General features: G+C 41.6%; 1 protein-coding gene across 1 annotated transcript in view; it reads left to right on the plus strand.

The window, feature by feature from the left end:
• Positions 1-15,476, plus strand: part of ANTXR2 (ANTXR cell adhesion molecule 2) — a 196,441-nt gene that overhangs the window by 42,185 nt on the left and 138,780 nt on the right. The window contains exon 8 of the mRNA XM_070948476.1: positions 9,258-9,318. Coding sequence (XP_070804577.1) covers positions 9,258-9,318 — 61 coding nt within the window. The remainder of the gene's footprint in view (positions 1-9,257; positions 9,319-15,476) is intronic.

Genomic DNA, 15,476 nt, shown 5'->3' on the forward strand with positions numbered 1-15,476 from the left:
CCAACGATGGAATATTCTCCCGGAACCGAGATGCCGGTACCCACAGCCATTCTGTCTTGGCAGGGTTGAGCTGAAGCCTGTTCCTCCCCATCCAGAGCCGCACTGCTTCCAGGCACCGGGACATCACGTTGAGGGCATCACTGGGTTGATTCGGGGTGGATATAAAAAGTTGGGTATCATCAGCATACTGATGATACCTCACCCCGAAACCACGGATGATCTCCCCCAGCGGCTTCATATAGATGTTGAACAAAAGGGGAGAGAGGACCGACCCCTGAGGAACCCCACACGTAAGGGGCCTCGGGGCAGACCTCTGCCCCCCCGCCAACACCGCTTGCGAACGCCCAGAGAGGTAGGAGGAGAACCACCGTAAAACAGTGCCTCCCACTCCCAACCCCTCAAGGCGCCGTAACAGGATACCATGGTTGATGGTATCAAAAGCCGCCAAGAGATCTAATAGGACCAGTATAGAGGAATAACTCTTGTCCCGAGCCCTCCAGAGATCATCTACAAATCCTTTTATTATTCTTTTGGAAGTTGTGGGTGCTCCATCACTGAGGCTTTTAAGAAAAGACTGGAGAGCTACTTGTTTAGAATGGTATAGGGTCTCCTCCTTGAGCAGGAGGTTGGACTAGAAGACCTCCAAGGGCCCTTCCAACTCTGTTATTCTGTTACTTCGTTTTGCTTTAACCTGGGCTGATCTTCCTCTGATCCCTGTTTTGTTAAGTTCTTCATCACTGCAACTTTAACCAGAAAACTAGATGCATTAAAATGGGAACATGAATTTATCCTAACATATATTTCGTTCTCTCTCTCTCTCTCTCTCTCTCTCTCTCTCTCTCTCTCTCTCTCTCTCTCTCTCTGTCTCTCTCTCTCTGTCTCTCTCTCTCTCTCTCTCTCTCTCTCTCTCTGTCTCTGTCTCTCTCTCTCTCTCTCTCTCTCTCTCTCTCTTTCTCTGTGTCTTATGTCATTTCCCTTAAGAATGCTTGTGTTTTCAAGTTGAATTTGACAGCCAGAACAGCTCAAAATGTCTTTATCAAAGCTAAGTTTCTTAGAAATCACTTTTGAAGGAAGTGATCACAATTCATAGCTGTACATATGCTTCATATGCCAAGTGCTTTACACTCCTGAATATTTCCATTTAGCAAAGGGCAACAAGATTAGAACAGCATTCTTAAAGTGGCAGCATTTTATATAGGCTATATAGTAAATCAGTCATGAAGGCAATAAAAGCTTTTCTGTTTTTATATTGAGTCGGTTAAAACAGAGTCCCTTTCAAACTAAGCTAAACTCCAGGTGGCCAACTGGGCATACAGGTAATTCTTGACTTATGACTGGTCGCTTAGGAAGTGTTGAAAGATCTTACCTGGGCAGATCTTACTTACGACCCAGGTTCAAATTCTGATGGTTGCCTTGTCCCCACGTTCAGATGGCTGCACTTCGGGATTCCGCGACTGGCCCATATTTGTGGTTATTTGCCGTGTCTTGTGATTGTGTGATTGTGTTTATGGTGGTTTTGCTGAAAATCGGCAGTCATTTACATTTTTGGGCAAAACTGGCCCTATTGTCATATCTCTCTCTCTCTCTCTGTGTATATATGCATCACAGTTATCTTTAGAGGGCTGAATGCAACAAAATTTCATTTTAATGATTAGTGTACATTTAAAGTGACAATAAAGTTCTATTCTATTCTATTCTATTCTATTCTATTCTATTCTATTCTATTCTATTCTATTCTATTCTATTCTATTTTAAAAATCAAAAGGGATATTAAATATTGGAAATATCTACAAAGTTTATGCCAGTCCCGCTATTCTTTTTTTTTTTTAAAAAATAATCTTTATTTACATTTCAGTTAAAAAGAAAAAACAACACAACATAAAGTGACACACAAAAAACAATACAACAATAAACATAGGTACTTCCATATAGTACCTTAATAAACAAATATTCAGTACTATAACTCTAAATTATATTCCGGAGAAGACAGAACAGCTTATATACCTTAATACATCAATTAGGTCTATCTGACCACACTTATCCTATATAATATAAATTTCTCATTAAATACCATTCCTCATCTAATGTGGGTTATAATTTCCTCTTTTCTATTTTCTAATAGCCAGTTCCGCTATTCTTAAGCAAGGATGGTCGGAATATTTTCTGCATCACCTTGAATAGGCATCTAAGTGGGGCTTTTTAAAAAATTAGCACTGACTGGAGGCCTTTTCATTGATGGACAGTTTCCCCTGTTGCATTTAAGATTTTCAATGGCCAAATTAAATTGAAATGGATATTTGTGTCGATTTGTGTGGGATGGAGGGAGGTCCAGCTATACTGTAGATTTACCCTAAATCTGAACTCAGTCTATTGTTTGGTGGGAAGAACAGATGTTACACTGATTTTGCAAAGGGGAAAAACATCATGATTGATGGCAATATTGGTTGCCAAAACCTCTTGAACTCTTCAAGTCAAACGAGGCTACGAAATGAATTGGCGTTTAGCATATTCTGCTCACTGTCAAAATGTTACTCATTCCGTTCCCTCCTTCCTTCCTTCCACCCACCCACCTTGGTTATGGTATTGTGATTTCAACAGGAAGGGTGTCAAACATTTTCTCAGATCCCTTTCTCTATAAATGAATCTGTTGGAAGAAAAGTGGCTTAAATCTCTCCTGCCTTGCATGGATCATCGTAATTTTCCATGAGAATGAGCCGGAGGGTGGGTGGGTTTAAAATACATCCAAACCAGGGGTGAAATGATCCCGGTTTGGACCGGATCGCCCAATCCGGTAGCGATGGCGGTGGGAGGTTCGGAGAACCAGTAGCAAAAATCCCTGCCCCCCCCCCCAATGCCCAGCTGAGCCGCACAATCTTTGTAGCATCCCTATGATCATGCAATCAAAATTCAGTTGCTTGGCAACTGGTTTCATACTTATGACCGGTGCTGTGTCCCAAGGCCAACCTTTTGCAGTTTTTTTGACAAGGCAAATGAATGGGGAAGCCAGATTTACTTAAGAACCGTATTACCAACTTATCAACTGCAGTGATTCACTTAACAAGTGTGGCAAGAAAGGTCGTAAAATAGGACAAAATTTGCTTAAGAAATGTCTCACTTAACAGCAGAAATTTTGGGCTCAATTGTGGTCTTACGTTGGGAACTACCGTGTTTCCCCGAAAATAAGACCCTGTCTTAAATTTTTTGAACCCCGAAATAAGCACTTGGCCTTATTTTTGGGAAGGTCTTATTATTTTGGGGTGCATGGAGGAAACCAGAGGAAGTGGCAGGGACCGGCTGCGCATGCATTTAAATATTTTCGGGGAGGGCTTATTTTAGTGCATGCGCTCAAAAGCCCGATTGGGCTTATTATCAGGGGATGTCTTATTTTAGGGGAAACAGGGTACCTATACTGAGGTTCGAATTCAGCCTCAGTCTGTAGTTTCTTGGCGACCCACTCTATGCTATTCTACCAAAAAAAAAAAAGAAGAGAAGAGAAGAGAAGAGAAGAAAAGAAAAGAAAAGAAAAGAAAAGAAAAGAAAAGAAAAGAAAAGAAAAGAAGAAAAGAAAAGAAAAGAAAAGAAAAGAAAAGAAAAGAAAAGAAAAGAAAAGAAAAGAAAAGAAAAGAAAAGAAAAGAAAAGAAAAAAAGAAAAAAAAAAGAAAATCAGTACAGGTAATCCTCAACATACGACCCCAATGGAGCCCAAAATTTATGTTGTGCTAGGAGAGACAGTTGTTAAGTGAATATTACGACTTTTCATGCCATGGTTGTGAAGTGAAGCACTGCAGTAGTTTAGTTAGCAAGATGGTTGTTAAATGAATCTGACTTCCCCATTGACTTTGCAAGAGGGGATCACGTGATCCCTGGATGCTGGGACCGTCATAAATATGAATCACTTGCCAAGGATCCTGAATTTTGATCGCGTGACCAAGGGCGGTAAGCGTAATAAAAAGTCGTAAGTCATATTTTTCAGTGCTGTTGTAACTTCAAACGGGCACTAAACAAATTGTTGTAAGTCGAGGACTACCTGTACATAATGACTTGATCAGTAAAGATGGGAGGTGCTGTATTTGAAGATGCTGCGTTGTGTTTTTTTTTTGCTTGCAATGCATTTTGCTCTACGGTCCTTTCTTGAGAAGAAATGTGGTTGGCAATCCGGAAGCGCTTGGCAAGCGAGTAAATAAGAAGTAGAAGTCTCTATATTTAATACAGGAAACGAAGGTGGTATCGGTTCTTCCGCTCACTTTTTGCAGCGTTCACTCAAGAGAGTTTACTGATAAGCTTCGATTTATGGCGCGTTGCCCAAATGCTTTGCTCTCCTGTAATGGCCTTACAGTATATATAAAACCCTTTTAAATGTAACTTTTGGCAACGGACGGATCAGCTGTGTGCATTTTTGTTGTTATCTGGCCAGCTTTCCCCCTGCCTTGGTGTATCAAACAGGAAGCTGCCTTTTAATATGATGGTTTGAAAACTCTTCCTCACTTGGTAGTACAGTGGTCTAAGGCACCCTGTTATTAAGCTGGTTATTAAGACCAGCTGCCTGCAATTACTGCAGGTTCGAATCTCTCCAAGGCTCAAGGTTGACTCAGCCTTCCATCCTTTCTAAGGTAGGTGAAATGAGGACCCAGATTGTGGGGGCAATAAGATGACTTTGTATAAATATACAAAAGGATGAAGGCTATTGCTTAACGCATTGTAAGCCACCCTGAGTCTCCGGAGAAGGGCAGCATATAAATCAAATTAAAAAAAAAAAAGAGAGAGTTGGTCTTAACTTAAAGCCAGACGGATGAATGGGCCTTGACTCTCAAAAAGCCAGGGAAATTGGCTTATCCATTTTTGCCTTTGTAAACAGCAATAGTATTTAGGTTTATATAGAGCCCCAAGGTGCTTTACGACACTCTCTGGGCCAGGGGTGTCAAACCTGATTAGGTGGCTTAGTGGCTAAGAGACTGAGCTTGTCGATCAGAAAGGTCAGCAATTCGGCAGTTCGAATCCCTAGTACAGGTCTCCTGCATGAGCAGGGGGTTGGACTATATGACCTCCAAGGTCCCTTCCAACTCTGTTACTGTTAAAACTCGATTTCATTGAGGGCTGCATCAGGGTTGTGTTTGACCTTGGGGGGGGGGCTGGGGTGGATGTGGCAAGGGTGGGCATGGCCAGCTCGACGTCACTCGTGTCGGGGGCGCCTGTGATGGCCCGAGCATTCTGCCAGCAAAAATGGGCTCCCGAACTCCGTTTTTTGCTGCGACGGCCTCCTGCAACTCTCTGCCAGCAAAAACAGAGCTCAGGAGAATCACTTATCATTTATCATTCTATTATATCACCCAAAATTCTAAACAATTATTTCCAAATAGACACCGTTCCAAATCTTCGTCATTTTAACAATCAATATTTCATATATATTCCTCATTCCTAAGACCCATTACATCAAATCTATATTCTACTTCTCTTAAATGGCAGCTAGTATCCATGATCTTGACAAAGAATATTTTCCTCCTCTCTTAAAGTCGTTTCTTTCTGCTACAAGTGGAAAGTAAAATGTAATGCGATCTGTGGCCCCCTTTTTTTATCAATGGGGTGCCTAGTTTTATAGGCCATGAATTTTAATTAGCAGTGATTAATTCAACTAATATTATATAAATTGACGTTGCCAATTTTGGAGGAAGGCGGCTGGGTGTTTGTGTGCGCACCACATAAACATTGATTGATGTTGTGATTGGTGGAATATGCAGGATTAGTATCGGCTGGAGTTGACAATCCTGTGTTGACACAGTCAGAAGCTGAGCTCACTGTGTATGTGTGTGTGAACACTCAAAACAGCAGCAACAACACCACACACACACACACACACACACACACACACTCATCAGACTTTCTTTTGCCAGAATCACTTGGGGTCTCTCTTGCTATCCAGGTCTTTGAATAGAATGGCTGGAGAATTAGAATAGAATAGAATAGAATAGAATAGAATAGAATAGAATAGAATAGAATAGAATAGAATAGTAAAAATGGAATGGAATGGAATAGAATAGAATAGAATAGAATAGAATAGAATAGAATAGAATAGAATAGAATAGAATAGAATAGAATAGAAAAAATGGAATGGAATGGAATGGAATGGAATAGAATAGAATAGAATAGAATAGAATAGAATAGAATAGAATAGAATAGAATAGAATAGAATAGTAAAAATGGAATGGAATGGAATAGAATAGAATAGAATAGAATAGAATAGAATAGAATAGAATAGAATAGAATAGAATAGAATAGTAAAAATGGAATGGAATGGAATAGAATAGAATAGAATAGAATAGAATAGAATAGAATAGAATAGAATAGAATAGAATAGAATAGAATAGAATAACAGAGTTGGAAGGGACCTTGGAGGTCTTCTAGTCCAACCCCCTCCTTAGGCAGGAAACCCTACACTACTTCAGACAAATGGTTATCCAACAACTTCTTAAAAACTGGTCTGGAATGCATTCTTTCCAAAGAGGAGGGTCCTGATATTTTTTAAATAATTTATATTGACTTTTAAAACACATCTTTTAAAACAAACTTTTAATTGCCTATTTTTGTTTTTGGTTACTTGTTTTTATTTGGTTGGTTTCTATTTATCAATTAGTTTAAGCGTAATGTACTGAGTTTGAATTGAAATTTACTTTTACTGTAAACTGCAGACGTCTTGGTGATCCAAATATAGTACTATTAAAAAAAAAAAAAACCAACGACATAATTAAGGCTTGTCTTTCTTTGAGGCAAAGATGGCAAGAGTCATGTAAATACAGTTTTTAAAAATGTACTTCTAACATCTGTAAGCATGTGTATGCTAAAAAGGAAATTGAAATCCTGGGAAATGTTGTAATTGTGGTTGCAACCAGCTTCCTGTCATTGCAACAGGAATTAGCAAATACAGTCAGATTAAGGACAGGAAACATGGCAGTCCCTCTATTCAGAGTCAGATTGAGACTTGTTTTCAAGTGCTTATTACAAATCCTTTCATTGGTAAGAATAGAATAAAATAACAGAGTTGGAAAGGACCTTGGAGGTCTTCTAGTCCAACCTCCTGCTTAGGCAGGAAACCCTACATCACTTCAGATAAATTGTTATCCAACATCTTCTTAAAAATTTCCAGTGTTGGAGCATTCACAACTTCTGGAGGCAAGTTTTTCCACTTCTTAATTGTTCTGTCAGGAAATTTCTCCTTAGTTCTAGGTTGCTTCTCTCCTTGATTGGTTTCTATTCATTGCTTCTTGTCCTGCCCTCAGGTGCTTTGGAGAATAGCTTGACTCCCTCTTCTTTATGGCAGCCCCTGAGATATTGGAAGACTGCTATCATGTCACCCCTAGTCCTTCTCTTCATTAAACTAGACATACCCAGTTCCTGCAACCGTTCCTCATATGTTTTAGCCTCCAGTCCCCTAATCATCTTTGTTGCTCTTCTCTGCACTCTTTCTAGACTCTCCACATCTTTTTTACATGGTGGCGACCAAAACTGGATGCCGTATTCCAAGTGTGGCCTTAGCAAGGCATTATAAAGTGGTATTAACACTTCACATGATCTTGATTCTAGCCCTCTGTTTATGCAGCCTAGAACTGTGTTGGCTTTTTTGGCAGCTGCTGCACACGGCTGGCTCATATCTAAATGGTTGTCCACTAGGACTCCAAGATCCCCCTCACAGTTACTACTATTGAGCAAGGTACCACATATACTGTACCTGGTAGTGATTGATGCTCACACAGTACTTAGGGGAGAGTCTCACAGGGAACCCAAACTTAAGTACAGGTAGTCCTCGATTTACAACAGTTCATTTAGTGAATGTTTAAAGTTACAACAGCTCTGAAAAAGTGACTTATGACCATTTTTCACACTTATGACCATGGCAACATCCCTATGGTCACATGATGCCTGGCAATTGGTTCATATTTATGATCATTGCAGTGTCCTGGAGTCATGTGATCCTCTTTTGTGACCTTCTGACAAGAACTCCAGTGATTCATTTAACACCTGTGTGCAAGAAAGGTCATAAAATGGGGCAAATTCACTTTAAAAAGTCCCACTTAGCAACAGAAATTTTGGGCTCAGTTGTGGTTGTAAGTTGAGGTCTACCTGTAATCATCATCATAATAATACCAATAAGAGGGGATTGTAAGGAAGATAAATTTGATTGTTTCCTAGTATGATTTGAATGCTTATTTGTTCCCCGTGACTATCATTAAGTGTTGTACCTTATGATTCTTGATGAACGTATCTTTTCTTTTATGTACACTGAGAGCGTATGCACCAAGACAGATTCCTTGTGTGTCCAATCACACTTGGCCAATAAAGAATTCTGTTCTGTTCTGTTCTGTTCTGTTCCATTCCGTTCCGTTCCATTCCATTCCAAAAAGGATAATAATAATAATAATAATAATAATAATAATAATAATAATAATACTATGGCGATACAACGTGGGTAAATAGAATTTAGAGATTTAAATGTTCAGCCAAGTGATGGCACAAGGGAAAAAAACTGTCCCTATGTCTAGTTGCTTTGGCATGCAATGCCCTATAGCGGTGTCCCGAAGGGTGTGGTTGAAACAGTTTATTTCGAAGAAATGAGAGGTCTGTAGGGCTGTTTCTCGGCCCTCCTTCTGACACACACAATATATGAGTCTTCTACGGAAGGCAGGCTAAATCATAAATAATAAATGTCCGGATCCACGATGTCTATGAATTTCTTTTTCAAATGAGGACACAATCTAACAACCTCTACCTCAGAGGTGTCAAACTCGATTTCATTATGGGCCGCATCAGAGTATGTTTGACCTTGGGGGTGGGCAGGGTGTCAGGTGTGCCCAAGTTGGGTGTGGCCAAAGTGGGTGAGGTCAGCTTGACATCACTTGTGTTGGGGCGCCTGTGGTGGCCCAAGCACTCCGCCAGCGAAAACGGGCTCTCGAGTTCCGTTTTCAGCTGCGACGGCCTCCTGCAACCTGCTGCTAGCGAAAACGGAGCTTGGGAGCTCCGTTTTCTCTGACAGAGGCACTGCGGGCCGGTCCTTTGTTGTTTTCAGGGCCAGATCTAACACCCTGCGGGCTGGATCCGGCCCCCGGGCCTTGAGTTTGACACCCCTGCTCTACATAAACAGGTATCGCACTTTGCAGCATCTTGCTAAAATAATTCCTCGAAATGGAACTCTTGTTGCCTTGAAAAAAAAAACAACCCCATAATATACATTTGTCAAAAATATTTTTCCCCGTTTTCCCCCCAAACAGATACTGAAGCAATCGTGCACGGAAATCTTAAATCTGGAACCCTCAAGCGTTTGTGTAGGAGGTGAGTGTGCGACTGGAAAACAATGTGAAAATATTGACAATCCTGCTGTTACATCCTTGGGCAAAATGTGTAACTGTACTTCCATATGCTGAGTAGGAAGATGTGAATGAAAGGAACTTTCCTTTCCTTGCTTCCAGTTTGCCAAAGTCTGTGTTAACAGATTTAAACTCTTAACAGTTTCCTCTCCAGGAATTTTGGAAGTTGTAGATTTAAAAGGAAGGCATATTTATGATAATATTGTATTGCGTATGTGCTGGAACACAACCTGGGGAGATTTTATTAGGTTTTCAACATCTAGGATTTTCTGAATTTATAATCAACGTCTTTTCTAAGTCGTCTCCTCAGTAATTTTGTGAAATAAAAAGGCTAAAGCACCTTTTCTCCCCTGGGAGCACAATGTATGTCTGTATTTCTCAACTTTGGTAGTTGGAAGATGGGTGGACTTCAACTCCCAGAATTCTCCAAGCACCCACCTTCAAGCTGCTAAGGTAGAGAAACACTGATCTGCATTTTCACAAGTCTTCAGCATTCCCAGCCAGCCTGGCCTTCGCTGAGAATGCTGGGAGTTGAAGTCCACACAGCTGGTGAGAGCACCAAGTTGGCACAGACTGAACCAAAGTCTACAGGTAGTCCTTGATTTGTGACCATAATGGAGCCTGCCCATTACGGTCCTAAATTGTGACGGTCGTAAAGAGATCACTATGTGACCAAACCCATTTTTATAACCTTTTATTTTTATTTATTTTATTTTATAACCTTTTTTTGTTGTGGATGTTAAGCCTGCAGTCATAAACAAGCCCATTTTTGCTGAAAACTGAAAATACAGGTAGTCCTTGACTTACAACAGTTTGTGTAGTGACCGTTCGAAGTTACAATGGCACTGAAAACCATTTCTCACACTGTTGCAGCATCCCCATGCAGCATCCCTCATATGATCAAAATTCAGATGCCTGGCTTCGTATTTATGGCAGTTGCAGTATCCCAGGGTCATGTGATCACGTTTTCTTACCTTCTGACAAGCAAAGACAATGGGGAAGCCAGATTCACGTAACAACCGTGTTACTAACTTAACAGCTGCAGTGATTCATTTAACAATTGTGGCAAAAAAGGTTGTAAAATGGGGCAAAACTCACTTGACAACTGTCTTGATTAGTGATCTGTCCCCGTCTACACACACACACAAACACAGCCAGCCGAGGGTTAAGAAAGTACTTGGCACGCACACAGGTCGTTATCTCAAACTTGGCAACAATATAAGCACCGTCTGCCAAGAGCTTTACTGCAACAGATAACATAACATTACATACGCATTGTAAATAGTCCAGCAAAACAATATTCCTTTCGGCAGCTTCAGACGTTGTTCAAGTGACTAGCCAGAATTAGTTTTTGTTCATCACGGAGTTTTACCAGCCAGCACCCTCTCTTATATAGTCTCTGGGGTGTGGTCCAGTGACTCAGTTCTAATCCCTAGCACGCCTTCTTAACTGCTGCAACACTTTATCACGCCTTTGTTGGCGTGCATCCAGGAACGACGGCTCTCCTTCCTCGCTCTCATCCAAGACACCTGGCTCCTGGCTAATCTCCTCTCCCTCGGCCGGCACCTGAGACAGTGCCAGAGGGGAGGGGCCTGGAGAGGGAGGCCTGGCTGACTCCTCTCCCTCATGTTCGGAGCCTTCTTCCTCTGATGAGATAGGCTCAGAGGGCGGGGCCACAACAATTAGCAACAGTAATTTTGGGCTCAATTGTGGTCATACGTCAAGGATTACTTGTACCTTTGGAAGGATCTGCTGTGATTTTGGTCGCTAAGCAACTGTTCATAAGTCGAGGACTAACTGTAAGGACTTCCCATTGTCATTCAGTAAACTTCTTGCATCAGCTAGCATTTCCCTTTGAATTAGCTGCCATTAAATGCGGTGGGTTCCGGGAAATGTGGGGAGACTTCAGATCACGAGGGACAGTTTCTTGTCTCAGCTGTGTAAATGAAATGGGATGAACAAGAGTTGAGCTGAAATCTGGGCCTTTCATTGGGTGAATTAATACTGACGCTCTCGAAAAATATGTAGTTTTCCAATATCAGTTACCAGAAGGATGAGAATGCTGGTTAATTGACAGGAGGGATTTTAGTTTTGGAAATGTAGTGGTGTTCCTTTTAAAAAGTTTGCTTCCCTTTAAACATTTTGAAAATGTTTCAAAAACAGAAACATAGAAAACTGACAAAAGAAAAAGGCCTAGTGGTCCATCGAGTCTGCCCTTTGAGTTTATTTGTGTTTTATTTGTTTTCCTTTTAATTAATTTATTCATTTGTTTACTTTTTTAATTATTAGTTTTATTTTTATCTTAAAAACTAATCCTTTTTAGAATAGAATAGAATAGAATAGAACAGAACAGAACAGAACAGAACAGAACAGAACAGAACAGAACAGAACAGAACAGTTGGAAGGGACCTTGGAGGTCTACTAGTCCAACGCCCTTCTTAGGCAGGAAACCTATTTTCACTAAGAGAAATGAATTTGGGTCATTAGTGAAACAGCTTTGATTCTATTGATAATTTCTAACAATAACTGCTAGAAATTATTATCTAGTCTTTTTGTGGATATTTAGTGATGTTTCCTGACCAAAATGTGAAATATGAGGATTACTGCAGAAAAAGAAATGAAAAGGGCTGGAACAGCTGTTTCTAATTTACGAACCTGATTTCACAAGTTCTCGATTAGATGGGCTGTTGATGATGGAGTGAGTGACTGGACTGACTTGTTCCATTTCCTCTTGAGTATTCTTGAGCCAGACTCTTTGTAAAATTGGTTTTAATTCATAAAAGTCTTTGTGCTTAAGAGCATGGATTTTCATCTCTTCTTCCCCTGATTCCTCTTTCCATGTTTAAAGTCAAGTCAAGTCAATGTTTATTTACAGTCAAAGACTAGAGCAAGTTAAAAAAACACCTATGGAATATCCAGCGATTGGATGGTGGGGAATGGAAGGATTTATACTCCTTGCAGACATTTATTTATTTTATTTATTTATTGGTTCAATTTATATGCTGCCCTTTTCCGGAGACTCAGGGCGGCTTACAATGCGTTAAGCAATAGCCTTCATACTTTTGTATTTACCTGCTTAGTAGGGCTTTCGCCCCCCCCCCCCAGCGGTGTTCTTTTTTTATACAAAGTCAGCTTATTGCCCCCACAAACCGGGTCCTCATTTTACCTACCTCGAAAGGATGGAAGGCTGAGTCAACCTTGAGCCTGGTGAGATTTGAACTCGCAGTAATTGCAGGCAGCTGGTGTTACTTAACAGTGCTTTAGTCTGCTGCGCTACCAAGGCTCTTTGGACATTTGCATTCTTTTAGCGGGTTGTTAAGGTCTCCTGGAGGGACACAGTGGCTCAGTGGCTAAGACGCTGAGCTTGTCGATCGAAAGGGCGGCAGTTCAGTGGTTCTAATCCCTAGTGCCTAGTGACTCTCCATCTGAGGGCTGACAGATGGCCCAGGCCCCGCCTCTGTCTCTCTCTCTCTGTGCCAGCTCCATTCCCGCTTCCCCCTCGGAGCTCTCAGGTTGCCTTGATGCTGACCCGGACTCCCACGCCTTCTCCTCCTCTGCTTCGACTGCTGGAGGGGCCGGTGGCCAACAGGCCACAACAGGTTTTGCTTGTTTGCGCAACCCAGTTTCTGGCATGTCGCGACCCACTGCCGGTCCATGGACCGGGGGTTGGGGACCCCTAATCTAGAAGGCATAGCAGAGTTCTCAAAATGCTCCCCAAGATTTCGCTAACTATAGAAATAGCACTTATATACTTAAATACCACCTGGTGGCTCAGTGGCTAAGATGCTGAGCTTGTCGATCAAAAGATTGGCAGTTCAGCGGTTCGAATCCCTAGTTCCGCATAACGGGGTGAGCTCCCGTTACTTGTCCCAGCTTCTGCCAAACTAGCAGTTTGAAAGCACGTAAAAAATGCAAGTAGAAAAATAGGAACCACCTTTGGTGGGAAGGGAACAGCGTTCCGTGCACCTTTGCCGTGTTAGTCATGCCGGCCACATGACCACGGAGACGTCTTCGGACAGCGCTGGCTCTTCGGCTTTGAAACGGAGATGAGCACGGCCCCCTAGAGTCGGGAACGACTAGCACATATGTGTGAGGGGAACCTTTACCTTTTAAGGTCTCCTGGAGATTTATCTGTGTCATCATTCACTGGTTTGAAAGAGGGGTTAAAGAGGCCATCTATGTCAAAATGGATCAGCCCTCTCTCAACAGAGGGGGAGGGATACGGCATCACCTAGAAATCTCCAAGTGGCCTCAACGACTCTCTTAAAGGATGCAAATGACCAGCTGTCTGCAAGGAGTATAAATCCTTCCATTTCCCACCATCCAGTCAGAGCTGAAGAAGCTTCTTGGATGAGAAGTCTTCAAAGAAAAAACCAGAAAGTCCAATTGCCTCTTGAAAAAAGCATCTTTGGGATGATTTAGTCTGTATGGAAAATTTCATTTTAAATTGTTCAATGCCAACGGGAAGCTTGGCAGGAGAGTGTTTTCAGAGGCTGCATATTTTACCTCAAGGGTGGACTAACATTTTTAGGCCTAAGTCTGTACAAAACTGCAGACGTTCCAAGTTAAAATGGTGGGAAAAAAGTAACTTAAAAATGTTTTTTACACCTACGATCCTTGCAGTATCCTCATAGTCACGTAGCTGACACTTGTCAACTGGCATGTACAGGTATTTATGATAGTTGCAGTGTCTGGGGGTCACATGATCACCTTCTGGCAAGCAAAGTCCCCAATCGTGGGGAAGCCCGATTCACTTAACAACAGTATTACTAATGTCAGAGTTCCAATGGATGCCCTAATTAAATCATGAGCCTGAAGCCAAGTTTCAAAAGAAATCCAGTTATTAGGAGCAACATGTCGACACATACCCCAGTGAAGTCAGCTCCACCCCACGTAATTTACGGCCCAACTATTACCCTGTTTTCCCCCCGTCCTCCCAGGGTGTGTCACAAATCACATTCTCCAACGGAGCACATTCGTGTGCTGTAGAAATCATTCGAGTTGACATTATCAACTGTAGCGATTCATTTAACAATTGTGGCAAGAAAGGTCATAAAATGGGGCAAAGCTCACTTAAGAACTGTCTTGCTTTGCAAAAGAAATTTTGGGTTGAATTGTGGTTGTGAGTCAAAGGTGACCTATACTTGGCTTTTGTGGTAGAGCCAAAACAAAAAGCTCCAGAGTAAACTTGATTTAATTTATTTTAAATTGAAATCAGTCCATATGATTATGTTTAATAATTATTCCCTATTGAGTTAAATAATTTACCATTTCTATCATATTTAAAATATATAATTTTAATGACAACTACTGGAAGGATTGTAGAGGGCTGCAGATTGTGTCTCTCTTGTTTTTCCAATTTAAACAAAGAGAGACATTAAGAAGAGGATGGTTTGGATAAACACATCTGGAATCCCAATTACACCCTCTCAAAATTCATTGGGAAATTTGGTGAAAAGAATTATCCCTGGGGATATATATATCAACTGACCTCCCACTCTTTCCCTCCTTCTTGTAGGAAGTTAGCACCCACCCCTCTCCTAGAAAAATGAAATATTCTAGGAAATATTACAAAGGCAGAATATTATACCTCCCTGGGTGAGAAATGGAGAAACATGTTTCTTTTTTTGGCAGGAAGCAGACTCACTCTTAATAGCCCCCACATTCTCAATAGCCCACAGCAGATGTCAGCACTTAAGAGATAAAGAGATAGCTAGGTCTATTCATAAGCAAATGCCCTCACCCCAGATCCAACAAAGGTAGGATTAGCCCTCAGCCATAATAGGAATTGCCCAAAACTCTCTTCATTACATCATCACCCAGCAAGATTCAACCAGGCCTGGGACTCAAAAGACAACTTACAAAGTTACCCCTGCATGATCCCATGGGAGTCTGACAACCAATCAGAATACAAGCTCAAATTCAAAGCCCAACAGAGGATAGAAATCTTTCTCTCTCTCCCCCCGCCCCCTCCCCAATGTGCTTTTTTGCCCAGGACCTCAAACCAGGGGTGAAATGCTCCCGGTTCGGACCGGATCACCCGATCCGGTAGCGATGGCGGTGGGTGGTTCAGAGAACCGGTAGCAAAAATCCCTGCCCGCCCTGCCCATGCCCAACTGAGCC

This window comes from Pituophis catenifer, unplaced genomic scaffold (genome assembly GCF_029215685.1).
Source record: "Pituophis catenifer annectens isolate HBS135680 unplaced genomic scaffold, rPitCat1.0.hap2 SCAF_8, whole genome shotgun sequence".
Classification (NCBI taxonomy): domain Eukaryota; kingdom Metazoa; phylum Chordata; class Lepidosauria; order Squamata; family Colubridae; genus Pituophis; species Pituophis catenifer.